This window comes from Rhinatrema bivittatum, chromosome 5, assembly GCF_901001135.1.
Source record: "Rhinatrema bivittatum chromosome 5, aRhiBiv1.1, whole genome shotgun sequence".
NCBI lineage: Eukaryota > Metazoa > Chordata > Amphibia > Gymnophiona > Rhinatrematidae > Rhinatrema > Rhinatrema bivittatum.
Genome location: NC_042619.1, coordinates 237953330 through 237980167, shown reverse-complemented (window position 1 = coordinate 237980167; position 26838 = coordinate 237953330). Strand labels below are relative to the sequence as shown.

Sequence of the window (26838 nt, the reverse complement as noted above, 5' to 3'; positions counted from 1 at the left end):
CTGGGCCCGCCCCCGAAATGCCCCCGACAAAAAACCCCGGGACTTACGCGAGTCCCGGGGCTCTGCGCGCGCCAGCGCGCAAGGCCCTGCTCGCGTAAATCCGGGCGGATTTACGCGAGCAGGGCTTTTAAAATCCGCCCTTAAGTCTATTTCATGTTACCGTTGCTAGTAATAGCAGTGGCTATTTTCTATGTCAACTTAATTAATAACATGTAATGGACTTCTCCTCCAAGAACTTATCCAATCCTTTTTTAAACACATCTATACTAACTGCACTAACCACATCCTCTGGCAACAAATTCCAGAGTTTAATTGTGCATTGAGTGAAAAAGAACATTCTCCGATTAGTTTTAAATTTGCCACATGCTAACTTCATGGAATACCCCCTAGTCTTTCTATTATCTGAAAGACTAATCAATTCACATCTACCTGTTCTAGACCTCTCATGATTTTAAACACCTCTATCATATCCCCCCTCAGCCGTTTCTTCTCCAAGCTGAAAAGTCCTAACCTCTTTAGTCTTTCCTCATAGGGGAGCTGTTCCATCCCCTTTATCATTTTGGTCGCCCTTCTCTGTACCTTCTCCATTGCAATTATATCTTTTTTGAGATGCCGCGACCAGAATTGTACACAGTATTCAAGGTGGGGTCTCACCATGGAGCGATACAGAGGCATTATGACATTTTCCATTTTATTCACCATTCCCGTCCTAATAATTCCCAACATTCTGTTTGCTTTGTTGACTGCTGCAGCACACTGAACCGACAATTTCAATGTATTATCCACTATGATGCCTAGATCTCTTTCTTGGGGAGTAGCACCTAATATGGAACCCAACATTGTGTAATTATAGCATGGGTTATTTTTCCCTATATGCATCACCTTGCACTTATTCACATTAAATTTCATCTGCCATTTCAGTGCCCAATTTTCCAGTCTCACAAGGTCTTCCTGCAATTTATCACAATCTGCTTGTGACTTAACTATTCTGAACAATTTTGTATCATCTGCAAATCTGATTACCTCACTCATCGTATTTCTTTCCAGATCATATCATTTATAAATATATTGAAAAGTAAGGGTTCCAATACAGATCCCTGAGGCACTCCACTGCCCATTCCTTTCCACTGAGAAAATTGTCCATTTATTCCTACTCTCTGTTTCCTGTCTTTTAGCCAGTTTGCAATCCACGAAAGGACATCAAGAACTATACCATGGCTTTTTACTTTTCCTAGAAGCCTCTCATGAGGAACTTTATCAAATGCCTTCTGAAAATCCAAGTACACTACATCTACCAGTTCACCTTTATCCACATGTTTATTAACTCCTTCAAAAAAGTGAAGCAGATTTGTGAGGCAAGACTTGCCTTGGGTAAAGCCATGCTGACTTTGTTCCATTAAACCATGTCTTTCTATATGTTCTGTGATTTTGATGCTTAGAACACTTTCCACTATTTTTCTTGGCACTGAAGTCAGGCTAACCGGTTTGTAGTTTCCCACATCACCCCTAGAGCCCTTTTTAAATATTGGGGTTACATTTGCTATCCTCCAGTCTTCAGGTACAATGGATGATTTTAATAATAGGTTACAAATTTTTACTAATAGGTCTGAAATTTCATTTTTGAGTTCCTTTAGAACCCTGGTCCAGGTGATTTACTACTCTTCAGTTTATCAATCAGGCCTATCACATCTTCTAGTTTCACCCTGATTTGGTTCAGTCCATCTGAATCATTACCCATGAAAACCTTCTCCGGAACGGGTATCTCCCCAACATCCTCTTTAGTAAACACCGAAGCAAAGAAATCATTTAATCTTTCCACGATGGCCTTATCTTCTCTAAATGCCCATCTTCTCTAAGTCCCCATACTGACTTTCCCTTGGGCTGAAGAAGGGAATGCGCTTTTGTGCAATGTTTGTAGCTCGCATTTACTCTTGAAGCACCTGAGCCGATGAAAATATAACAATCTGAAAACACTGAAAAGATGAAGCAAACCGCTTGCAGCAGGCAAATGCAATCTGTCCCAAAATATGTCCATCTCAGAAAACAGGTTCAATGGTTCTGTACTCTGTTTTAAAGGTTCATTCTACTAATATCAGGTCTGAACATGGACATTAGTGCATTTCTGTAATGATTAATCTTGAACTTAAGAAGTTTGCCCATTTTGGACACATACGTTTGCATTTATAAAAGTAATATTTCACACAAACATTTGAAAACTTATTTAGGTAAGAATGAAATGAAAAATATGTGATAAATGGGGACCTATGATTAAATCAGACAGGGAATGATCTGTATTCAGTCATTTCTAAGAATCCCCATCACACTGATTAGAAGAGAAAATTTTTTTTTGCTGTGTTCGCAGTACCCAGCCAGCCCAATAATGCCTTTCTACTTCTACAAAATATACTAAAGGCATTACATAATAATGATTTTTTCCATAAGTGCAGAATGGGAGAAGGCCTTTCTGAATAAGGGCTTCAGAGGGACAGTAGGCCGTCAGCATTTAGGGAAAGGAGCCACAGGCTTGTTGTTGACAAAGCTGGAGCTTATCATGAGCAGTATCAAAATTAAACACCTAGACACTTATCTTCATGCTTCACCGTGGCCTTTGCAACAAATATTTTTATTTTCTGGGGGGTTTTTTTCTGCTTTTCTGTACACTTTCCTGGTGCCGGCCGAAATTAAAGGCAGGCGTTAATTTCTGAGAGTAAAATGTGCGGCTTGGCTGCACATTTTACTTTCTGGATCGCGCAGGACAAACGAATAGGCTCATCAACATGCATTTGCATGTTGAACACGCTATTAGTTTCGGGAGGGGTTGGCCGCGCATTTTCAACGTATAAGGGGTAAAAATAGCGCATCGAAAACACACGGCCAAACGGGGGCTCACGGTGCGCTCAGCCGATCACACCATACTGAATCGGCCCGACAGTGTTACTAAAATTTGAATATTATCTGCAAGAAAAACCTTTAAAAGTCTCCCTTCCTTGTCAGTTGTCCTAAAGGTTGGCTATAAATATTAATAATACAGGGACAACACGCATCCCTGTGGGACCCCCTATTTAGGGACCTGACACTCAGAGCCAAATAATAATTTTTGAGTTCTCAGTTTCAAAAAAGGATTCAAATCAAATCAATTCCACTGTCCATGGGGGGAGGGAGTTATCGTCTTTGTGCAATAGGGACATCTAGTCACCAGATTTAGGGCCCATGATTGCAGGAGGACTGGTGCATGGACCCCCGGCCAAGTTCTCTTGCTGCATTGACAGGGTTAAGTTAGTTGGGAGAGGATATAAAGCATGGGGGAAATCCCTGATTAGAGTAATTGCAAATAAAGGTTTATGGTGCCTGATCCCATCCCTGGTTACGATGGAGCTAGAAGCAAGAAAAAAAAAAACCAGATGAAATAATTATGCCATGTTGTTGATCTTTTGTAGGAACGTTTGAGTACCATGCACCAAAGCTAAAACTACCTGTGCAAATAGAAACACCAATGATGCCATTACTTGCATGCACCTTTCCAGCCATACATTCAGTCAGGCAGAGCGCACTGCTTAACACATGCTTGGACGCACGTTTTGGACATGCGTCCAAAACCCCTTATGCAATAAAGGGTAGATTTTAAGACCTGCACGCGTGCTACCCAGTGCGCACACATGGACGCCCGATTTTCTAACATGCGCACGCAGGTGCGAGCATGTTATAATATCGGGGGTCGGCGCATGCAAGGGGGTGCACATTAGTGCAACTTGCACGCTCCGAGGCCCACGGCCTTCCCTCGTTCCCTCCCAGGCGGCTCCAATTTAGGATCGGCCTGGGAGAGAACTTCCCTACTTCCTAATCTATCCTTCTTACCCATTCCCCTAACCTTCCCAACCCCTAGCCCTATCCAACCCTCCTCCCCCCCCCCCCCCCCCCCCCCAAAAGTTATCTTACCTCTTGCGCCTGCCTCGGGGCAGGCGCAGGTTGCGCGCACCGGCACCCTGGCAGCACGCGATCCTCCAGCACAGCGGTAAATGGCCGCTGTGCCGGGGGCCTCGAGGCCCGCCCCACCCCGACCCCTTTTCTTCAGCCCCGGGACTTACACGCGTGGCTGGGCCTTTTTAAAGGCTCGCCTAGGGCTTTTAAAATCCGGGCCTTAGGGGATTAGCGCATCCAAAACGCACATCCTAACCAGCACATAACTAATAGTACTCGTTACATGTAAATTCATGTTGATGAGGCTATTAGCTACTATTCCCCCCCGCCCCGATGCAAAAAAAAATATGTGTGCCCGACGCACACATTTTTACTCTCGAAAATGAATGCCTGCCCTGGAGCAGGTGTTAATTCTAGAGGAGCCCCTAAAGTTAACAGAAAAGCAGAAAATACTGCTTTTCTGACTTAATATCATGGCAAAATGAAGTCAGAGGAACAGAAAAAAAGAATTAAGGGGAAAAAAAAGTCACCAGTGGTCAGGTTAGGAAAACGGACACTCAATTAACGAGCGTCCATTTTCCTAACCCATGGCTGTGCACAGGTTAGGAAAATGGACACAAAAAATTGAGCGTCCGGTTTCCTAACCCGCACTGACAGCCACTTCTCCTGGGTGCCCGCTGCCGAGAAGGCATAGGAGTGCACAACTTCCCCTAGCGCCTCCTTTTTACCACGGTAGCTCATTTAAATATTATATCTGGCACCCTGGAGAGGTGCATCAGCACACATTAGGAGACCAGGCGCTCAATCATAAGTGCCCATTTTCCATGTACCAATATTGAATCGGCCTGAGTGCCTGCACCAACAGTGCTAACACATTTTGCATCAATAAACTCACTTGTTCTGTCACACCTAGACACATTCAGACATTTGTTGCAATCATTCCTTCATTTGCACACATGCTTCTTGATTCATTGCCATATATGTTCATTGTGACTCATGCTTATGTGTGTACATGTCCAAACTCTTTTAGAGCTGTACTGGAGATATTTAAGAGGTTTTGCTAGATCACTGCTAAACTTCCTGAAGTCTAAAGCATCAAAGGTTTTAGCAAAATCAAGATAAATTATATGTATCATGTTTCTCATATCAAGTTGGCTGGCAGGATCTGTTGTGCCTGAATCCATTCTGGTTCTTGATAATCGTTCCCCTTTCTTCCAACAGTGCAACCATCTTTTCTTTTGTAGTGGCCTTTAGTACTTTCTTCTGAATTGGTTAAGTTTATTTAGTTAAACTTATTAATTGCCCATCTGGAACATAGGCAATGTACAATAAATTTTATACATGTAATAAAAATCACAATTCATAACCTATTATATATAAAATAACTGAAAAGCAGCAATATAGTTCAGAAAATAAATACAAAACTTAAATAATAAACATCAATAAAAAATTATAAAGACTGACAATTCTGTCCAGAAAACAAATATAAATGTCATAAATACATCTATAAAGCATCAAAATTAAAAGCCTTCTTAAATAAATGAGCTTTTATAAGCTGCCTAAAATGGAACTAGGGGTCTTCTAATGTTAGCTCCTTGGGAAGATAACTCCAAAAAGTTGGAGCCATATAACTGAAAGCACATGCTGTAGATTTTGCTAGTCTATACATTTTAAAGGAAAGGATACAAAGTTGTCAGTCATCCAGATGATCTCAATTTTTGATACATTCATTGCTAATCTATTTAATTTCATCCAAGCCAAGATTTTACACAAACACTCATTAATATTCTTGATGGAATCAACCAAATTGCTGTCCAGAGAGCAATAAATCTGTAAATCATCAGCATAGCATTGGACTTTGAAGACAAATGCCCTGATGATGTCTCAAACAGGACAAATGTAAATATTATTTAGAGTGGGGGGGACAATATAGTCCCTTGTGGGACTCCACATTCCAATTGCCTACAGTTGTCTGATTCCAGATTAGGACCGATTTTGATTCTCATGACAAAATGTGCCCATCACCAGTCCTACCTTAATAGGGTAGTCAGATATTAAGTATAGTAGTTATGCAACCACTTCATTCATTTCTCATAGTACTCTTGGATGAATTTCATCTACTCTTGGTGACTTATTCATTGAAAATGGTTCCCTCTTTACCAGCGCTTGGGTTATGTGCCTAATGTTTGAGTCCAGCACCCTTGTTGGTTTATTAATTAATATCTCTAGCAGCCTTTCCACTGTCAACAAAACAATTCTGTATAATAGCAATGTGCATCAGTAACTCAGGTCATGTAGCATGATCTTGATGCTGCCCTTTGGTAATGTAACATAATAATGACTTTGTACATGATAGTGATGAATGGGTAATATATATAACATGATAATGATCCTTTGCATCAGTAATTTAAAATGATAACAATCGTATATTGCTAATATAATGCAGTCATATTATTTTACATTAGTACTATGACATAAGGGTATTAATAACATAGCGTGACAACAATCTTGTGTGTTGGTACTATAACATAATAGCACTGTACAGTCGTAGTGTAAGATGATACTCTTGTTCCTTCACCATGTGACTAGATAATGATCCTGCACTTTGGTAAGCTTGGAATGAAGCTGTGTGCATGGTCTTATGAGTTTTCTCACAAATTCCAGCTGAACCTTGACCAACCAATGATAATTTTCTGCCCTATTGTGTCTTTCAGGGTGCGCTGACTTACATCTTTTGGACATGTTGAGTCCTGCTGAAAGGAAAAGGCAGGGATATATCCATGAGCTGATTGTCACAGAAGAAAACTATGTAAATGACCTGCAGTTAGTCACAGAGGTAAGAGCAGAACATACCTGACTGAGGTAGAGAAGTGAACCTTTCCTAATTCTGCTTTTCAGTGGTTGAGCAGCCTTGGGCATGCCTTTCCAACTAGCTGAGACTAATTTGAAATAATGATCATGAACAGTCTCACAACACCAGAGATAGATTGTAGGGAAATATTGGTTCAGGAGGGTCCCCTCTGAGGATGAATGAGCAAGGTGGGTGGATCTGTTCTGAGAATGCAGAGTAGATCCACACTTAGGATGTGCTATGCCCTCCACCTCCTTCCCTGTGGCCTGAAAGCCCCTATATCATTAAGGAGCAGGTCTGCTCATAGCCTAATCTACCCAGTGTGGCACTTCAAACTATAACTTTAGTAAATGAGGTTCTTCTGGATATTTTAGTGTGCCCACTAAATAAAACATGGCAGAAATTATAATTACCAAAGCTCATAAGCAGGTACTTTTCAAATATACAGTACTGAAAAATCTGTTTTATAATATTTGCTTTCTTAAGTACCTGCTATCAATATTTAACTTCCAAAAATTTACATTTAGCATGATATAAATGCTGCTTTACTTCGTGAACTTTATATGTACCACCTTCTACCTGTGATATTGCAAACTATGGGATTGAAACATGAGCGATGACCTTCTTGTGATGCCCATCATCATAGTTTCTATGTGTTATAAACAGTGCCGGTGCAAGGGTGACAAGCTACCCTAAGTGGTGATGTCATGATGATGTCATATTCCTTCGTATTCCCCCTCCCCCAAGTCACAGTGCCCACATCGCCAGAGCTCCCTTACCTCGCCAACCAATGCATCCCAACGCGCGAGTTCTACAATTTTAATCCTGCCGCCCAACTCCTTTGTGTTAAAAAGAACACCCCCCTCATGTCCAGCAACGGCTCCCTGCCCACTTCTGGTGCCCCAGGCAACCGTCTAGTCCTCCTAATGCCTCGCACCAGCCCTGGTTATAAACCCACTCTAATATTCAGAATTGATTCCAGTGGATGTAACGTACAGCATAAGTGATCAAAACGTCTTTAGTTATATGGTGGTTGAGCATGTTGCATGACACCTTTGATCCCCGATAAGAAAGAAAATATGTTCTCTGACCACATTTATATCTTTCAATATCATTTCCATATCTGACCAACGTAGTTAAAAAGAGCCTTATAATAATTTATGTCAGGACCTGTCTCAGATAGATGGATTTGGTTGAACAGGAGATTATTGATGGAAAACAAGCAAAGCTAAATATAGAGAATTCTTTTTTTTTTACAGTGCAAGAGATTAGATTCTGCCGTTCTCTACAATCTGATGAAATAACTTTGATAGTTATCTTTAGCTTCCTATTGCAGAAAAGAAGTGTAGGGAAGGTTTATCCTTAGAGAAAGTAATGTGGGCCCAAAACAGTCAGCAGAAGGTTGAACGTGATGAACATTGCCATGTTATCCGACACCATAAGTGACCATGGATGCTTTGTGAACTGATATTTTTTTTTTTTATTGATAATTGCCTGTTCCCCTTTTCTGTTTAGACATTTCAGAAACCGTTGATGGAGTCAGAGCTGCTGTCAGAGAAGGAGATTGCTATGATTTTCGTCAACTGGAAAGAGCTGATCATGTGCAATATCAAACTACTGAAGTAAGGTTCTATACTGTAGAAGTAACCATGTGAGTAGGGGCAGGTCTGTGAGGACAATTTTTAAATGATTTTATCTGGATAGCTAAGTAGTTACCTGGGTAAAATCACTGGCCTAAAAATGTTCCCTCCCCCTCTGCAAGTAAAAGGGGCATGGATGGGGCTGGCAAGCAGCTCACAGGGATTTCATTTTGAAATCCCTCGCACATGCTTTATGGTGCCGACTTCCTACCTTTAGGTGTGTACCCATAGCACCGAGTGACTGGCCCCTGAATTTTGAAAGCGAAACACCTCAGTGAACTTCCCTCTGAACATTCGCTTGCAGGCCCGCATATTTTTAAATATTGGCCCCTGTATGTCCTGGAAGTATGGCAGCTTTTAATAAAACTGCATAGCTTTTTGAAAGTGCTTGGGTTTCTCGAGGGTTAACGGAAAGCTTCCACTTCTGCCGCAGGGCGCTCCGCGTTCGCAAGAAGATGTCCGGGGAGAGGATGCCGGTGAAGATGATTGGAGACATCCTGACAGCCCAGCTGCCGCACATGCAGCCCTATATTCGTTTCTGTAGCTGCCAGCTCAACGGGGCCGCCCTCATCCAGCAGAAAACCGACGAGGCACTGGAGTTCAAAGACTTCCTCAAAGTATGCTGTCAAAATACTGCAAGCAAGATCCTACCAAGGGAGTCAGGGAGCTGTTTCCATCTGGCTTTGGTTTGGAGCCTCCCAATAATTCTCAGAGAGAGAGAGAGAGAGGGAAATGTGACCCATGTATTTCAGCCGCCTTAGGTGGGACTTCTGACTTAGAGGGGGGCAATTTATCAAAGTTGTATGCCAGGATTTCCTGTGGTACAAATAAACCATTCCAGGTTCACTCGTGTACATATCCAGCTGTTTTCAACAGGGAAACAGCTGGAGCAAATCTTTGATAAATTCACCCACTCTCCCTTGAACGATTTGAGTAACAGGATATTGACTTGGGGGGGGGGGGGAAGGAGGGCAAACGACAACAGCACAGTTCACAGCCTGCTTGCCATATCACAAAAAAAACCTACAAAATATGTCAAAATGATCATGAAAATGTTTACCTGGCACAGTTATACAAGTTGCGAAAGTAAAAATATTTTAAAACATCCAGTTCAGTCCCATAGTAATATCGCAACAGAGCTGTAAATTCATCTCTCAGTTTGCTTGGGCATTGCTCGATACATTTTTCATGGGTATAGCCTTACCATTTTCTGTGTATGATCTGCTTGAAGTACCTAGGAATGTAGCATAAAGTCTTTTGCATCAGTAAAATATTAGGTTTCCTGTATCTTTACATCCTCCTTTGATCTTATTCTTGAGTTGACTTAGAAAATAGCCACCGCTATTACTGGCAACAGTAACATGGAATAGACTTAGTTTTTGGGTAATTGCCAGGTTCTTATGACCTGGATTGGCCACTGTTGGAAACAGGATGCTGGGCTTGATGGACCCTTGGTCTGACCCAGTATGGCATGTTCTTATGTCCTCTATCTTATTTGTCCTAATATATTTTCTCTCTTATATTTTTACACTTTCTGGAAATAAAAGGTATGCACCTTTGATTGTGGCCCCACTCCCTGGTTTTAAACCTTTCTGCCCTGGAGTCTGCTCTTTTTATCTGTTCATTCTATCCATTGCATGTATCCGCACTTAGGTTGATAATTGATCAGTGTGGCTAAGTAGAAGGAGCCCTCAAAATCTTTAAAACCTAATACTGCCTCAGAAAAAAAAAAAATATTAGAATGCAAAAGGCTGCAATTAATTGGCAGCTGAATGTCTTTTTTTAATTAGTTAGTACTACTGCTTTATGAACTAGAACTTAACCATAGGTGCTCACCTGAAATTCAAAGGAAAGTATAAAAATTAAAATAGCTTTGGCAAAAAAAAACCCATTGAAAATGGAGACTAAGGGGTACTTTTCAACAGGATTTACGTGTGTAAAAGTAGCATATATCGAAGCAATTTTCAAAAGCCTACTTATGCACGTAAAGTGAATTTACATGCAAAAACCCAGTTTTAAGCATGATTGAAAATTATCCCCTAAGACTGCAAGGGAATAATGGGTTACCCCTTTCATGCCTGGAGTCCAGCTTTTCTTATTTAGAACTGCTGGCTGCTTTTCAACTCTGAATGATTATACTGCTGTAATTTATCTTGCAATCATTTTTACAGACTAATCAATCTTTCTTTTTCCTATTTCCCCCTCTTCTCCCCGTATCGCAGAGGTTAGCCATGGATCCTCGTTGTAAAGGAATGCCTTTGTCAAGCTTTCTGCTTAAACCTATGCAAAGAGTAACCAGATACCCCTTAATAATAAAAAATGTAAGTACTTTTTTCAGTTTCATGGCAAGCTTTTCTGTAATAGGTTAGCTGTAGGTTCCTCTGGGAGTGTGTGTAGATAATACAAATTAATAATCTGAGGTGTCAGGCTATCATTTGTTCTGTGTTTCTTACAGTTCGTAAATGTGGTAGTAACAAAAGATACCCACTGTTAGTTCATATATCCCTGGTCCTATTGATGTCAATAGCAACTACAAATAAGTATAATGTATTTTAAATACCTCAATGGAAGATGCCTTAATCAGGCTCAATGTTATAGCATTTCAGAGCCTAATTACCCATAGAGTAGGAACATTTCCCCTGAGTTTAGTACATTTATTCCGTATGAGTTTTCCCCTGTGCCCTCTGATTCTTTGAGCACTGTGTTGTACAAGTCTGCAGTGTTATCGACCCCCCCCCCCCCCCCCCCCCATCTTACCCAATGTCATCTTTGTCCTCCCTGTAGATAATAGAGAATACCCTGGAAAACCACCCTGACCACAGTCATCTGAGGCAGGCACTGGAGAAGGCCGAGGAACTGTGCTCGCAGGTCAATGAAGGGGTGCGGGAGAAGGAGAATTCAGACAGGCTGGAGTGGATCCAGGCGCATGTGCAGTGCGAAGCCCTGTCTGAGGTATGGTCTGCCACACCCTTACTCAGAGCTTGCAATTTGATATCACCTGGTTCACTAATCTGTGCCCAAAACAGTTGTCAGGCCACAGTAGGGAGCCTAACCCGTGCAGAATGGCTCAGTATGTTTAGTACCACCAATTTTGCTAGGCTATAATGTTGAATTATGATATTTTTCTATATACAGTATATACAGACTGAGAGTAAGATGAAAAGGCAGTTCACATCTGTGCAAATAACCAGTGCTAACCAGTGTTTATTGACTAGAACAGCATTTATTGCTCCATTGAAATATGCTGAAAGGAAACGAAACACTTCACCATGGCAGAGAGCTGAGTGGGACAGAGGCCTCCAATGACAGGACTCTGCTGTGCATGGAAGAGTAGTGATTTCTCCCAGACTCTTGCACTATTACAGTACAGCACATCCTGTCAGGCTGTAAGAAGCGTTCTTTCCTACCAGAGCAACAGTAGAGATGCTTTCACCTGGGAAAATATCCAGTACTTAGGGAGGGTATCAGCCCACAGACTTTACACTGATATTCAAAATGAACGTAGGGCCTGTGACTTTCAAACAGGTGCGCAGGCACACATATGTGCACATATGTTGGCACGCACTCAGGGACGCGGCCATTTTATAACTTGCCTGCATATTATAAATTAGCCTGGCCACGTGCACATGAACACGCAATTTTAAGTGTGCGTGTGCCTAGCCGCATAAATCGGGTTTCTACTGCATAAGTAAGGGTATTTTATAACTGTCGTGCATCAATGCCATTGCCAGTTACACCAGTTCACCAAGTCGAGAATTAGATCCTCTAAACCCCACTGGTTTAATAGCCTGTAGTCCCCCCAGTTACTGCAGACCCTTTAAACCCGTCAGAAATGGCTGTTTGGGATTTTTTTAAGTTACACCTCCTCCAGAGCAGAAATAAAGTTTCGTGGCAGTGGATCTGGGTGTGTGCCAGTCACATACGTATTTACGCACTCATCTCTTGGCCCTGCCCCAGAACGCCCATGCCCAGACCACGCCCCTTTTGAAACGAAGTGGGATGTGCATGCTGCAGTGGGAGCACGTAAGCCCGATTTGTGTGCACATCCCCTAACTGCTGGGCTTTTAAAATCTACCTCATAATGTATAAATTCACTTTAAAAATGATCCCAGCCAAACTATTTATTTATTTGCAGCTTACACCTGCTAATTTGTGCAGGTAGTTCTGCTTCAGGAGTTTATGTACAATAATTCTTAAAATCAAAAAGCATGCTTGGAAACAGAAAAACATGTCCAGACTACCTCTTCTGAATGTGGGTAAATCTATCTGCATATCGGGTGGGCAATTTTGCAATCTCTTATTTCTGCGTGTAAAAGGATTTGAAAATTACCCCCAAAATGCCAACAGCAGAAAAGTGAAAGATTGTTTTTTTGGGGGGGGGAGGGGGGGCAGAAAAGACATCCTTAGCTGGATGGATTTCTGCTATGAATGACCCAATAAAAATGTAGCACTCTGCAGTTAGTCCCTGTTCCCCATGCCTGCAATTGAAAGTAAAGACTCAGTAACTATGGGTAAGGATCACAATTTGGGAATTGCAGATTACATGAAAGCCTACCATTTTCAGGACTGTTCCTGCCGAGATGCGTATCCCATGTGTTTGACAGAAAGTGAGACAGATAGCCCCTAAGAAGGTCAGAAAAGTCAGACTTCATGGTGAGACAGAGGAACATCACTGTGAAAGCTGCTCTCTTCTCCTGTGCCACTTGCCAGGTTGTGGCAGCTTCCCTCTTCTTTATTATTTATTTCATTTGATTTATTTACAGCTATTTATATCCCACCTTTCCAAATAACTCGGCCCAAAGCAGGGTGCAACAGATTAATAGCTGTCAAAGTTCATATTATCACTCTAACAATATACACAGTAAACAAAAAAAATGAAATAAATAAAATCAACAGCTAAAGACTCATAAAGCCACTTAAACAGCACATATCAAGATCAGATCATGTAGTAAAAAGCATCTAAAAGTGAGGAAAAATGATCTTTAAAAATCTGCATATCATATATTAAATGTCATCTGAAAGAGCCAAGTTTTTATCAAATGACAAAAAGATTTTTTAAAATCTACCTCTTGCCTGGCTTCCAGCAAGGTGAAATTCCATAACTGCACCAGAACAGAGAAGAATCGTGGCTTTCATTAAAAAGATGTGCATCAAACCTCAGCTGATATTTATTCTGACTGTATTTTCCGGCATACACTGAATTAATTGAATTTCTTCTTTTCCAGCAATTGGTGTTTAATTCAGTCACAAACTGCTTGGGACCACGCAAGTTTCTGCACAGTGGAAAACTCTATAAAGCCAAGAGTAGCAAGGAACTATACGGGTTTCTTTTCAACGACTTCCTACTGCTGACACAAATCATGAAACCACTGGGCTCCTCTGGAACAGACAAGGTCTTCAGCCCCAAATCCAACCTTCAGTACAAAATGTACAAAACTGTAAGTACTGAGCTAAATGCATTGTTCAAGTTTCATGCGCCCTGGGAATTCCAGGAGATAGGATTCAGTCCCCCACCAAGATGCTGAGCGAAACCTTGAAACTTCACTTAGAAGGGACTGTTGGGCGGTGGTCTCATAAACAGGCCAGGAACACTTATAAGCTCGCGCAGCAGAGCAAGAAAGGCCAAGCTCTGCTGAATGTTCTGGCACGTTCTAGTTTTCAAAAAGCAAGTGCAGGAAAAGCCAAGCTTCTCTGTGTTCTGGCACTTTCCAGGCTTCAAAAAGACAAGTGTAGGTAGGAGTAGCAGCAGTGGCGTAGCCAGAACTGAGTTTTTGGGTGGGCCCAAAGTTAACAAGGGTGGGCAGTAAGCATACAGGTCTGAACCCTACTAGCTGTACTCTTACTGATAAATAATGCCTTAGGGGTAGATTTTCAAAACTAGTGCGCGCATCTATGTGTGCATGCTACCCGGCGCGCACACATGGACGCCCAGTTTTATTACATACGTGCACTGGTGCACGCATGTTATAAAATCGGGGGTCAGCGCACGCAAGGGGGTGCACATTTGTGCAACCTGCACGTGCCGTCGCCTGCAGCCTTCCCCAGTTCTCTCCCAGGCCGCTCCTACCCCCTAATCTAACTTTCCTACCCTGTCCCCTAAACTTTCTGCCCCCTAGCCCTATTCTAAACCCCCCAAAATGGTTATCCTACCTTTTGTACCTGCCTCAGGGCAGGCGCAGGTTGCGCGCGCCGGCACGTGATCCCCGGCACAGCAACAAATGGCCGCTGTGCTGGAGGCCTCTAGCCCCGCCCCTTTCCCGAAGCCCCGGGACTTACACATGTCTCGGGACTTTACGCGCAAGGCCGAGCCTTTGAAAATAGGCCCGGCGCGCATAAGGCCACCTACACGCGTAAGACTTTTAAAATCTGGCCCTTAGCATGCATCTTACGATGGGTTCCTAAGTAGTTTTCAACGGCACTTATGCATCATAAGTGAAACATTTTAGAATATTTTAACTCTACAATGTCAAGCACTTACCAACATTAGAAATTCCTTATTAATCTGCATTAATTTAATTTATTTTATATTTATTGTAATTAACTAAATAAACAAGAATAGGTAAAAAGCAAAGAACACATAAATATCAGATCCAGTCAATTATATCATAAAATAAATATCAATGTATTCTTTCTAGGATCCTTTTTCCAAAAAGGCAGAGATCACCATAATGATAATAAAATAACAATAATCATGAGACTGGGTACAAAACAAAACTACAACAGTTCACATTACAACCCAACATGAGAAAAACTGTATTCAAATTCTGGGGGCACCTCAGCAAAAAAAAAAAAAAAAGACTATCTCCACTGCTAAACATTTTGTGAACTAACACAAACCACTGCAAAATAAAAAAAAAAAAAAGGCTCCTAGAACCTTGCCACACTATATCATAATTGCACTGACTTTCATATAACAGCAACCTTATGAATAAGAATCAATGCAAAGACTACACCAGGCCCTAGAACATTAATACACCACCCACTGGGATAACAGAACAAGCCAGACTGCTACAAATCCCTATAGAGAAACTACATGCTAGCAGCAATACTGCACTTCAGTCACACGCAGGCAGAACACAGACTGACCCTTACCTAATACAGAAATAAGGGACGACAAATTAGAAATAGAAACACTGAAACAAAACCAAAATAGAAAGCCTGAGAAACCAGACTCTGATCAGTGGAAGGCTAAAGAGCAAAATACAAAATTATAAGAAATGCACACACCCAAAGATGGCTTATTCCAATTGCTAAAATCTCAAAGTACCGTAGTTTTTTTTACCTTTGTTGTTTGATCTTTTTATTTTTCTAATCAGTTGGTTCAGGTCTCTTTTTTCCATTTTCCCCTTGTCAGTCTTTTCCTAATTCTTTTTCCAGGGTCACTTTTCTCTTTATGTTTCTTCTCTCTCCTATCTTCTTCCCTTCCTCTCTCACACACACACAGGCTCATGCTTTCTCTCACTGACTCCCTTATACACACAAACTCTCATATGTTCTACCACATACACAAACTCTCACTCACACACCCAGACTCCCATTCTCACACACAAATATCCAGGCTCCAATTCACACACAGACACACACACAAAAAAAACCAACCCTCTCACGCTCCCATTCTCACACACACACAAAACACTCCCATGGTGCCCTTGCTTTGGCGGGCTCTTTTCTTCTTCAGCCACTGCAATGAGTGAGTCATCAGTAGCCATTCTTCATGCATCATTTGGTGTCTGGCAGCCCTGATTGGGTTGGCCTTAACCCAAAGTGGGTGGGCCACAGCCCACCCAGGCCCACCCGTGGCTATGCCACTGGATAGCAGATCCAGAATAAGACCAACTGAGAGACTTCTATACCCCAGAGCACTGATGATTTTCAGATTGTCTTAAGAGCTGGGCATGCATTGATGCTGCTTATTTCCATTTTATGGTCATGTTGTCCAACAAGGGGTAAGACAGTAACTTTCAAAGTGGTCTGCGGACACGCATGTGCGCATGTTTGTCGGCCTGTGCCCAGAGATGTGGCTATGTTATTACATACACAGGTATATGCATGCATGTTATAAAATAGCCTGACCTCGCACACATGTGCGCGTGTTTGTCGGCCTGTGCCCGGAAATGTGGCTATTTTATTACATACACGGGTATATGCGTGCATGTTATAAAATAGCCTGACCTCACACACATGTGCGCGTGTTTGTTGGCCTGCGCCCAGAAATGTGGCTATTTTATTACATACACAGGTATATGCGTGCATGTTATAAAATAGCCTGACCTTGCACACATGTGCGCGTGTTTGTCTGCCTGTGGCTAGGGATGTGGCTATTTTATTGCATACCCTGGTATATGCATGCATGTTATAAAATAGCCTGACCTCACACATATGTGAACGTATTTGTCGGCCTGTGCCCGGAGATGTGGATATTTTATTACATACATGGGTATATGCGTGCATGTTGTAAAATAGCCTGACCTCGCACACATGTGCGCGTGTTTGTCGGCCTTCGCCCAGAGATGTGGCTATTTTATTAAATACACGGGTATATGCGTGCATGTTATAAAATAGCCTGACCTCGCGCACATGTGCACGTGTTTGTCGGCCTGCGCCCAGAGATGTGGCTATTTTATTACATACACGGGTATATGCGTGCATGTTATAAAATAGCCTGACCTCGCGCACATGTGCACGTGTTTGTCGGCCTGCGCCCAGAGATGTGGCTCTTTTATTACATACACGGGTATATGCGTGCATGTTATAAAATAGCCTGACCTCGCACACATGTGAGCGTGTTTGTCGGCCTGCGCCCAGAGATGTGGCTCTTTTATTACATACACGGGTATATGCGTGCATGTTATAATATAGCCTGACCTCGCGCACATGTGCGCGTGTTTGTCGGCCTGCGCCCAGAGATGTGACTCTTTTATTACATACACGGGTATATGCGTGCATGTTATAAAATAGCCTGATCTCGCGCACATGTGCGCGTGTTTGTCGGCCTGCGCCCAGAGATGTGGCTATTTTATTACATACACGGGTATATGCGTGCATGTTATAAAATAGCCTGACCTCGCGCACATGTGCGCGTGTTTGTCGGCCTGCGCCCAGAGATGTGGCTATTTTATTACATACACGGATATATGCGTGCATGTTATAAAATAGCCTGATCTCGCACACATGTGCGCGTGTTTGTCGGCCTGCGCCCAGAGATGTGGCTCTTTTATTACATACACGGGTATATGCGTGCATGTTATAAAATAGCCTGACCTCGCGCACATGTGCGCGTGTTTGTCGGCCTGCGCCCAGAGATGTGGCTCTTTTATTACATACACGGGTATATGCGTGAATGTTATAAAATAGCCTGACCTCGCACACGTGCACTCAATTTTAAGTGGGCGTACACAATTGCATACAAATCCCACTTCTACCGTGTAAGTGGGGGAATTTTAAAAGGCACGCACACCGACCCCATTACCCGTTTTACCAATTTGTTCCCAGTTCACCCAGTTAAGGAGCAGGACTTCCAAACCCCCCCTAGTTTAATAGCCTTCCTTCCCCCCCCCATTACCCCAACCTTTAAAACCCCACTTATCTGTCTAGATTTTTTTGTTTTATAAGCTGCATGTCATTCACAGCAGAAGTAAACTTACGTGGCAGGGGAGCCTGGCTCGCACCAGTGCGCGTACGTATTTATGCCCAAATTTTAGGTTAAAATCTCGGAATGCCCATGCCCCACCCAGACCACACCCTTTTTTAGAAATGTTTTTTTTGTACATGCAGCAGCACCTACGTGTATATACAGGCGGTTTTTAAAATCCACTCGGCGCACGTTGGCCCAACATATTCGCGCATCCCCTAATTGATGTGCATGTTGGGCTTTTAAAATTCACATTTAAATGTACAATCAAATATGAAAAAAATAGCCAAAAAATCAAAATGTGCTTTTTATGTTATTTAAATATACATTTAATTTCAATATTTAACTAAAAATAGCAGAGATTGCATGATCAAACCAAAACCCACACTACAGAAAATATTTCCAAATAAGCACAATGAATGGCTTCGGCGTGCGTCCCTTTTAACATTTCATGTACGCGTGGCAAGACTATTTTATAACATGCGATTGTGTTATAAAATGACCGTGTCCATGGGCATGGGCCTTCAAACGCACGCACATGTGCACCTGCACGCCGGTTTCAAAGTTACCGTCCCTGAGTACATTCAAGATTTATGTTGAATTTATCGCATCATGAATTTGCCCCTGTAGAATTATCTATTTTTGAGAAGAGATTGTTTTTTTGCTTATGCATTTACATTAAGCTTTTGATTTTTGTGTGTGTCTGTTTTGGTTTATAAGATTATTAAAGATCAAGTCGTTTTTTCATGATTCAGTTGCTGCAGAATCTGAACCATTGGAGGCAGCCCAACAGTCTGCATGAGTACCCTCTGTCCTAATTGATCTGATATTAATGGCTTCTGAATGGTTGGTCGAAAGAGATCTTGTTGCTTCAGAGCATGGCTGGGATTGGATCTATTTTATGAATTTAAAATCAGCTGAGCAGTCACCAATTTGCTCCTTGTCTTTGAATCATAGTATTGTAATTAAACCTGTGGACAAAGGTGGCTGCACAATCATCATTGACCAGGTTACACATATTGGTGAAATAAATCAGCAATTTTCTGATATGTCTTACTATGTGAAGCTTCTCTTGGAATCCAATTTGGGTTTGGTTTCGGGCATTGTGTCTAGAGGTCTTGAGAAACATTACATCACTGATAAAAAAGTTAATTTTTTTGATTGAATCTCATCCTGTGGTACCTACCTTTTACATATTGCCAAAAATAAATAAATCAGAGATTAATCATTCTGGGCATTCCATTGTTGCAGGTATCAGTTCCATTTTGGAGCCACTATAATTTTTTATTCTTAGATTTTTTCAAAGCCTTCATTCCACTAGCCAAATCTTATGTCCGTGATTCATCTCATTTTATTGAAATTTTGTATGAGCTACCTGCCATCCCTGGCAATATGACATTAATTACTATGGATATTGAGTCATACTCAAATATCCCCCAATGTGGAGCCAGTCAGATTACTCAGGAGACGTTGGATAGACTTTGGATAGATTGACAAACTAAAGAGTAGCAAATCACGTGGACCGGATGGTATGCATCCTAGGGTTCTGAAGGAAATCAAAAATGAAATTTGTGATCTATTAGTTAAAATTTGTAACCTATCATTAAAATCATCCATTGTACCTGAAGACTGGAGGGTTGCCAATGTAACCCCAATGTTTAAAAAAGGCTCCAGGGGCGATCCGGGTAACTATAGACCAGTGAGCCTGTCTTCAATGCCGGGAAAAATAGTGAAAACTATTCTCAAGATCAAAATCGTAGAGCATATAGAAAGACATGATTTAATGGGACACAGTCAACATGGATTTACCCAAGGGAAGTCTTGCCTAACAAATCTGCTTCATTTTTTTGAAGGGGTTAATAAACATGTGGATAAAGGTGAACCGGTAGATGTAGTGTATTTGGATTTTCAGAAGGCATTTGACAAAGTCCCTCATGAGAGGCTTCTACGAAAACTAAAACGTCATGGTATAGGAGGCAATGTCCTTTCGTGGATTACAAACTGGTTAAAAGACAGGTAACAGAGAGTAGGATTAAATGGTCAATTTTCTCAGTGGAAAAGGATAAACAATGGAGTGCCTCAGGGATCTGTACTTGGACCGGTGCTTTTCAATATATATAAAAATGATCTGGAAAGGAATACGAGGAGTGAGGTTATCAAATTTGCGGATGGTACAAAACTATTCAGAGTAGTTAAATCACAAGCAGACTGTGATACATTACATTACAGGAGGACCTTGCAAGACTGGAAGATTGGGCATCCAAATGGCAGATGAAATTTAATGTGGACAAGTGCAAGGTGTTACATATAGGGAAAAATAACCCTTGCTGTAGTTACACAATGTTAGGTTCCATATTAGGAGCTACCACCCAGGAAAAAGATCTAGGCATCATAGTGGATAATACTTTAAAATCGTCGGCTCAGTGTGCTGCAACAGTCAAAAAAGCAAACAGAATGCTAAGAATTATTAGGAAGGGAATGGTTAATAGAACGGAAAATGTCATAATGCCTCTGTATCGCTCCATGGTGAGACCGCACCTTGAATACGGTGTACAATTCTGGTAGCCGCATCTCAAAAAAGATATAGTTGTGATGGAGAAGGAACAGAGAAAGGCAACCAAAATGATAAAGGGGATGGAACAGCTCCCCTATGAGGAAAGACTGAAGAGGTTAGGGCTGTTCAGATTGGAGAAGAGACGGCTGAGGGGGGATATGATAGAGGTCTTTAAGATCATGAGAGGTCTTGAACAGTAGATGTGAATCGGTTATTTACACTTTCGAATAATAGAAGGACTAGGGGGCATTCCATGAAGTTAGCAAGTAGCACATTTAAGACTAATCGGAGAAAGTTCTTTTTCACTCAACGCACAATAAAGCTCTGGAATTTGTTGCCAGAGGAGGTGGTTAGTGCAGTTAGTGTAGCTGGGTTCAAAAAAGGTTTGGATAAGTTCTTGGAGAAGTCCATTAATGGCTATTAATCAAGTTTACTTAGGGAATAGCCACTGCTATTAATTGCATCAATAGCATGGGTTCTTCTTAGTGTTTAGGTAATTGCCAGGTTCTTGTTGCCTGGTTTGACCTCTATTGGAAACAAGATGCTGGGCTTGATGGACCCTTGGTCTGACCCAGCATGGCAGTTTCTTATGTTCTTATGTTCTTAAGACCTTGTGAACCACGTGCTCCTACCTCTTTTTTTGCTTGAAATTGCCACTTTAGCTCTTGCAAGGTATTTTTTTTATGTTTCAACTTATATTTTTCTACTATGGCCCCCTGATATCGCCTGCCTTTATGTTGCTAATTTTGAGGTGAGCTTTATCTATCAGTTTCCTTTTTGCTCTCAGATGGTTGTGTGATTAAGGTGCACTGACGATATATTTCTGGAATGGCAGGGGACGATGGAAGGTTTGTTACAGGTTTTGGAATATTTGAACCTCTGTGATAGTAATCTGCATTTTTCATATGTGGCTCATTCTTCAAGTGTGGCGTTTTTTATTCTTCCAAGGGGTTTCAAACTTCTATCCATAGAAAGCCTATTGACTGTAATTCTTTCTTGTGTTTCGATAGTTGTCATCCTCACAAAATGAAGAATATGTAAGTCAGTCCAATTTTTGCTTATGTCGCTTATGCATTTACATTAAGCAAATTTAAGGATCAGGCCATAGAGATGAATATAATATGGTAAAAAGAGCATATAAATGAGCGTAGTTTTGTAATCATGATTTATTGTTGCAAAAAAAAAAGTGGTGACCTCTATCACATGTTGTTCGTATTATTAGGACACATTGGTCTTTATTGGGTGAATTTTTGGTTTTCAAACCTCATTTATTTATTTAGAATTGGGCTAGAAATTTGAGAAATAGTCTTTTCTCCGTCTGGAAGATATTTTTGGTTTTAACTCTGGGGGTGCAGTATGTGTGATTTGTCACGTTCACGTTCAGAATTTTATCATCCCATTACTTCTTTCAGATATATTTTGAGATCTTCAGGAACTTGTTTGTCATGTAATTTGGTGAATGTCATTTTGTACCCTTGTGAAGTTAAAAACAAAGATAATTGAACATCAGAATAATCTTATGAATGCTTGGGCTGAGGCACCATTGGTACAACATTGGTTGGAGAAACAGCATTCTCTTGTTTTTACAGTAGTTGCCTTTGCATCCTCACTGGGGTGATTTCTCCCACCAATAGCTGAGTCTCCATGGGTTGAATGCTAAAATTGAATTGGGGTTGGGGGGTGTTCTTCTTGTGATACTGATGTGGCGATTCAGATTTGTCATTTTTGTGTTTGGGGTGTGTATTTTTCCCTCTGTTTTGGGTTGCTCCTGATTGGTTGGCTTTTTTTCTGCAATGCTGTCTATTGATTGGCTGCTTTTTTAAGGATATGTGGTATTCTATTAGCTATTAAAACAGTTCCAGCTGTATTTAAGCAGCAATGAGTGAACGGCAGGATGTTCTGAGTTTTTTCCAAAGATGCACTGTTGCCACGGGTTGTAGAGTAGGCTGTGAAGATCCTGCAGTATATGTGTTAATTTTGGAAAACATGTTTTCGATAATGTGTGTTTATAGGTTTAGGTGGCTGATTCCTGTGGTTTTCTGGGTTTTTTAAAATTGTGCTGTTTGATTTGATTTGGGGTAAATAAAGAGAGGTCTCTGTTTTGGTTTTTTTTTGAGGTTTCGGTTTGGTTTGGTTAATTTTATTTTGTGTTTTATGTTAGTCCCCTGAAGCAGGCTTGGAAACCAGGTGAAACATAGACCTATGTTTTATAATTATTGTTATTTAGATTTGTTTCTTGTTTTTCAATTTGATTTGTACTTTGTATGTTTCCTTTGGGGGATGGGAGGGTGGGTTTGTTTTTAGTGATTGTTTTATTGTGAAATATTTTTCTGTATAGTGTGAGCATTGGGTTGATCATGTGGTCTTTTTCCTATTTTCACTTACAATATTGAAATTAAATGTATTTTTAAATATGTTGATTGATATTTTCTCTACATTTGATTGTACACATACCCTTTTTTGACAGCTTGTTGTAATTTTGTGGATTGGTCTTTCTTCTGTTTAGCCAGTTTGGTTTCTCTGCTTTACTTTCATAACATGGTGTATTTATTTTATTTCTCTGCAGATCTTTTTTATTCCACTGAATAAAGAATTTCTGCCTTTTTCATAGGTTTCAGAGATGACTTGCCACACCCCGGCTAGTGGGGTATATTCCTTCTTTGTTTTTCAGCGGTAGCCTTCTGTTTCGGAAAATAAAAATGAAGCCCTGTTAATTCCTGGGAAATATATATTGATGATAAAGCTCTGTGGGAGAGGAAATTTTCAAACTGGCCGCATTTTTCCCTGCAGAGATTGCACCAGTTTTCAAAGAGAAGGCAAATGTGCGCTTTCCCTTCCAAGCTTGCCTGCAGCCACTGGCTCCTGCTTTCTTTGCGGATGCTTCTGCCATGAAAGATAACTTGCAAAGAGTTGAAAATGTGTTTGCCGGGTGTTATTTTCTGATCCCGCCTCAAACAACCCCCCCTCATCCAAACGTGACTCAGAGCACATGCATTGTCAAACAAGGCGCATACTTTTAGCCAGATTGAGGAAAGGCAGGTTTCAGACTGCAAGTTTGCACACATAAATCGCTAGTTACCCAAGTAAATGTCTCTGAAATTAGTTCTCTGAACAAACCATTTTGATAAGCCCTACATGTGAAAATTGTTTGAGGTTTTGTTATACAATTTTGGAATAAAACTGAATTTCCCCTCAGGATTAGAAGTTTGCTTATGTGTGTGTGTGGTGGGAGTCTATAGAATTATTAATCACAGACCCAGGTCAGCTGTCTGTAGCAGGTAGACAGAAAATGTTGTACCTGTATAAACCCTGGCTAGAAAATAAGCAGGGAAACACTAGTGGCTAATAAACATTTACAAAAAATGACTAGAGCATATAGGGGTGAATTTTCAAACCTGCGCGCGGGCTTACACGTGCACGCGCTACCTGGCGCGCACCCATGTACGCCTGATTTTATAACATGGGGCTGAAGTAAGTGGTGCGCGCCAGCCGACTGCCAGCATGCGATCCCCGGCACAGTGGCAAATGGCCGCTGTGCCGGAAGCCACTGACCCCACACCGCCCCACCCCCGGTCCACCCCACTCCACCCCTTCCCACCCTTTTTGCAAGCCCCGGGACTTACACGCATCCCAGGGCTTTACGCGCATTGCCGGGCCTTTTTAAAATAGGCCCGGCAATGCGCGTAAAGCCCTCCGGATTTACGCACGTAACCTTTTGAAAATCTGCCCCATATTGTATTTTCAATGTGAAAGAAATTTTATTGAACTGATGTTAAATCTTATACTAAAAATGTTTTATTTTCTTTATAAATATTTTTTATAAAGAGGAAAAGACAGCTCCGTAATTATACTGCCAGCACTGACCAGCGTTTCGCTAATGTTCATCAGGGCGTATCTTATAAATTGGAGAAAAATTGCAAAAATTGAGCATTCTCACAATTATAAACTGCAAACTTTTATTCTTTTACTTTGAGTCACTCACAATTGCCTTCTGGACTTCACGTCTCATGTTTCGGTGTATTAGGCTCAAAATGCTAAAATGGCCGTGCCTTCTTTTAAAGCTTTCTGGATTCTAATTTGGTCAGCGTCGGTGGTATAATTACGGAGCTGTTTGATGTGTTTAACACATGCTGTTCCATTTAAAGACACTGAATGAATACTGGGCAATACACAGATAAGTGTGGAACAACTTTTACAGTTTCGGATGGGAAGCAAGTTCATTTGGGCAAGAATAGCATTACACATGATAATTAAAGCTCAATGTATAAGTTTGATCCATTAAGAAATACTTTTGAAATTTTGATGATAAATCACAGAAGACACTAAAAGATTTTTACTTTTTCACATATAAAAAATAAGAGGTTTTTGACCCATGATTGCAACAATTGGTTTGTAGAATCTTGTTTTCACATATCTTTAACCAGTGCTGAGGTCTTTTCTTCTTTATAAAAAAAATTTCTAAAGAAAATAAAACATTTTTAGTATAAGATTTAACATCAGTTCCATAATATTTCTTATACATTGAAAATACAATATATGCACTAGTCATTTTTTGTACCTGTATAAACCCTGAACAGCTAATCCATTTCCTGGGCATCCATCAACGCTAATCCATTTCTTGTGCATCCATCAATTTGACCAAGCCATAGACAGTCTTATACATTTCTAGTTCATGTACCTTGCTTGGAGCAGAGGGCCAGAGGCACTCGGGGCCAGGGAGCCAGATGCAGAGACAAACTGAGAAGTCCTGTAGCAAGGTAAGAGGAGGTAATCCAAAGAACAGTCCTGTGAAGGGTCCCAAACCAGACACAGAGGTCTAGCAGCAAGCAGTCAGGAACCAAGTCAGAGGAACCAGCAGAGAGAAAGAAACCAAGGCAGCAAAGAGTCAGGAACCACAAAATCAGAACAAGAATAGAAAACTGTCCCAGGGTACTGTTGCGCCAGCAAAGTGCCTGAGGACTGTCCTTATATACCTCTCCTTACTGAAGCTCCAGCCTTCCTTGATCCAGTGGAGGAGGAGAGAAAATACAAAGTTTCCTCCTCTTTGATTTCAGAAAAGGAAGAAATAGTGGCAAGGATCAATAGAAGGGGACAAGAAAGAAGTTGGGGAGGGGAAGGGGAGGTGACCTGATGGAGAACTCAAGATTAATCTTGGGATGCTTGTCATGGAAGTAGTAGTAGTAGGGCCGGATTTTAAAAGCCGCGCGCGCGGGGTACATTTGTGCGCACAAATGTATGCCTGATTTTATAATATGCGCGCGCAGCTGCGTGCATGTTTTAAAATCTGGGGTCAGCACGAGCAAGGGGGTGCACACTAGTGGACCTTGTGTGCGCCGAGCCCTAGGGGAGCCCTGATGGTTTTCCCCGTTCCCTCCGCCCCCCCCCCACCTTCCCCTATCTAACCCGCCCCCCATCCCTACATAAATCCCCAGCACCACAGTCCCGCCCCCGCCCCGCCCCACCCCTTTCACAGAGCCCCGGGACATACGTGTGTCCCGGGGCTTGCATGCATCGCCGGGCCTATGCAAAATAGGCTCGGCGCACATAACCATTTTAAAATCCACCCCATAGTCTGCACAGATAGTGAAAGGAGGGTTGAAAGTCTGCATTGGGTCCCCTGTGGGAAAGTAAAATGATATATAAGCCTCTAAGAATAGAATAGGTGAAGGCAGTTTAAGATGGGAGTTGAATGTGCAAAAATACAGCTAGGTTTGAAGACAAGGGAGTTTGTCAGATGGACATAGTCTTGCTTGGCGAGTGCAATAACAGACTGGAAGGAAATCAGCATGAATTTGAAATGCATGAAAACAGTATGGGGAAGGGATTTGGGCCAGAAATGCTCTGCTGAGCGGGCACAGGAGTGCGAGAAGAGAATTCTGGAGGTGAACCAAGGCTGGAGTTTGGTTTGCCTTTCAGGATGAGGAAGGGAAAGAGTAAGTGTTCATAGCAGAGGCGAGTATAGTGTTACAAGAACAAATTACCTTGTCAACAAACTGACAATGTAGTGAGAGAGAGGAGAGGAGAGAAGAGATAATGGTGGAGAAAATGCAAGGGTCAATAGACTGCAGATTCCTAAATGTGTTGGTAGTTACTGAAAGAGACTGTGGGGGAGGGTGATTATGTGTGAAAGCTATCAGATGATGGCTGAGAAGAAAAGAGGTAGAGAAGTTTGAGAGAGAGAAGTTGGATGAAAGGGCTAAGTCAAGTTATTGGCCATACTGATGAGTAGAGGTAGTAGAACATA

The 26838-nt window shown here is 41.6% G+C and overlaps 1 protein-coding gene across 5 annotated transcripts in view; it reads left to right on the top strand.

The window, feature by feature from the left end:
- Positions 1-26838, top strand: part of ITSN1 (intersectin 1) — a 520117-nt gene that overhangs the window by 469413 nt on the left and 23866 nt on the right. For all 5 annotated transcript variants that reach the window (XM_029603536.1, XM_029603539.1, XM_029603538.1 and 2 more), the window contains 6 exons: positions 6633-6754; positions 8285-8391; positions 8843-9026; positions 10632-10730; positions 11194-11361; positions 13635-13847. In XM_029603536.1, coding sequence (XP_029459396.1) covers positions 6633-6754; positions 8285-8391; positions 8843-9026; positions 10632-10730; positions 11194-11361; positions 13635-13847 — 893 coding nt within the window. The remainder of the gene's footprint in view (positions 1-6632; positions 6755-8284; positions 8392-8842; positions 9027-10631; positions 10731-11193; positions 11362-13634; positions 13848-26838) is intronic.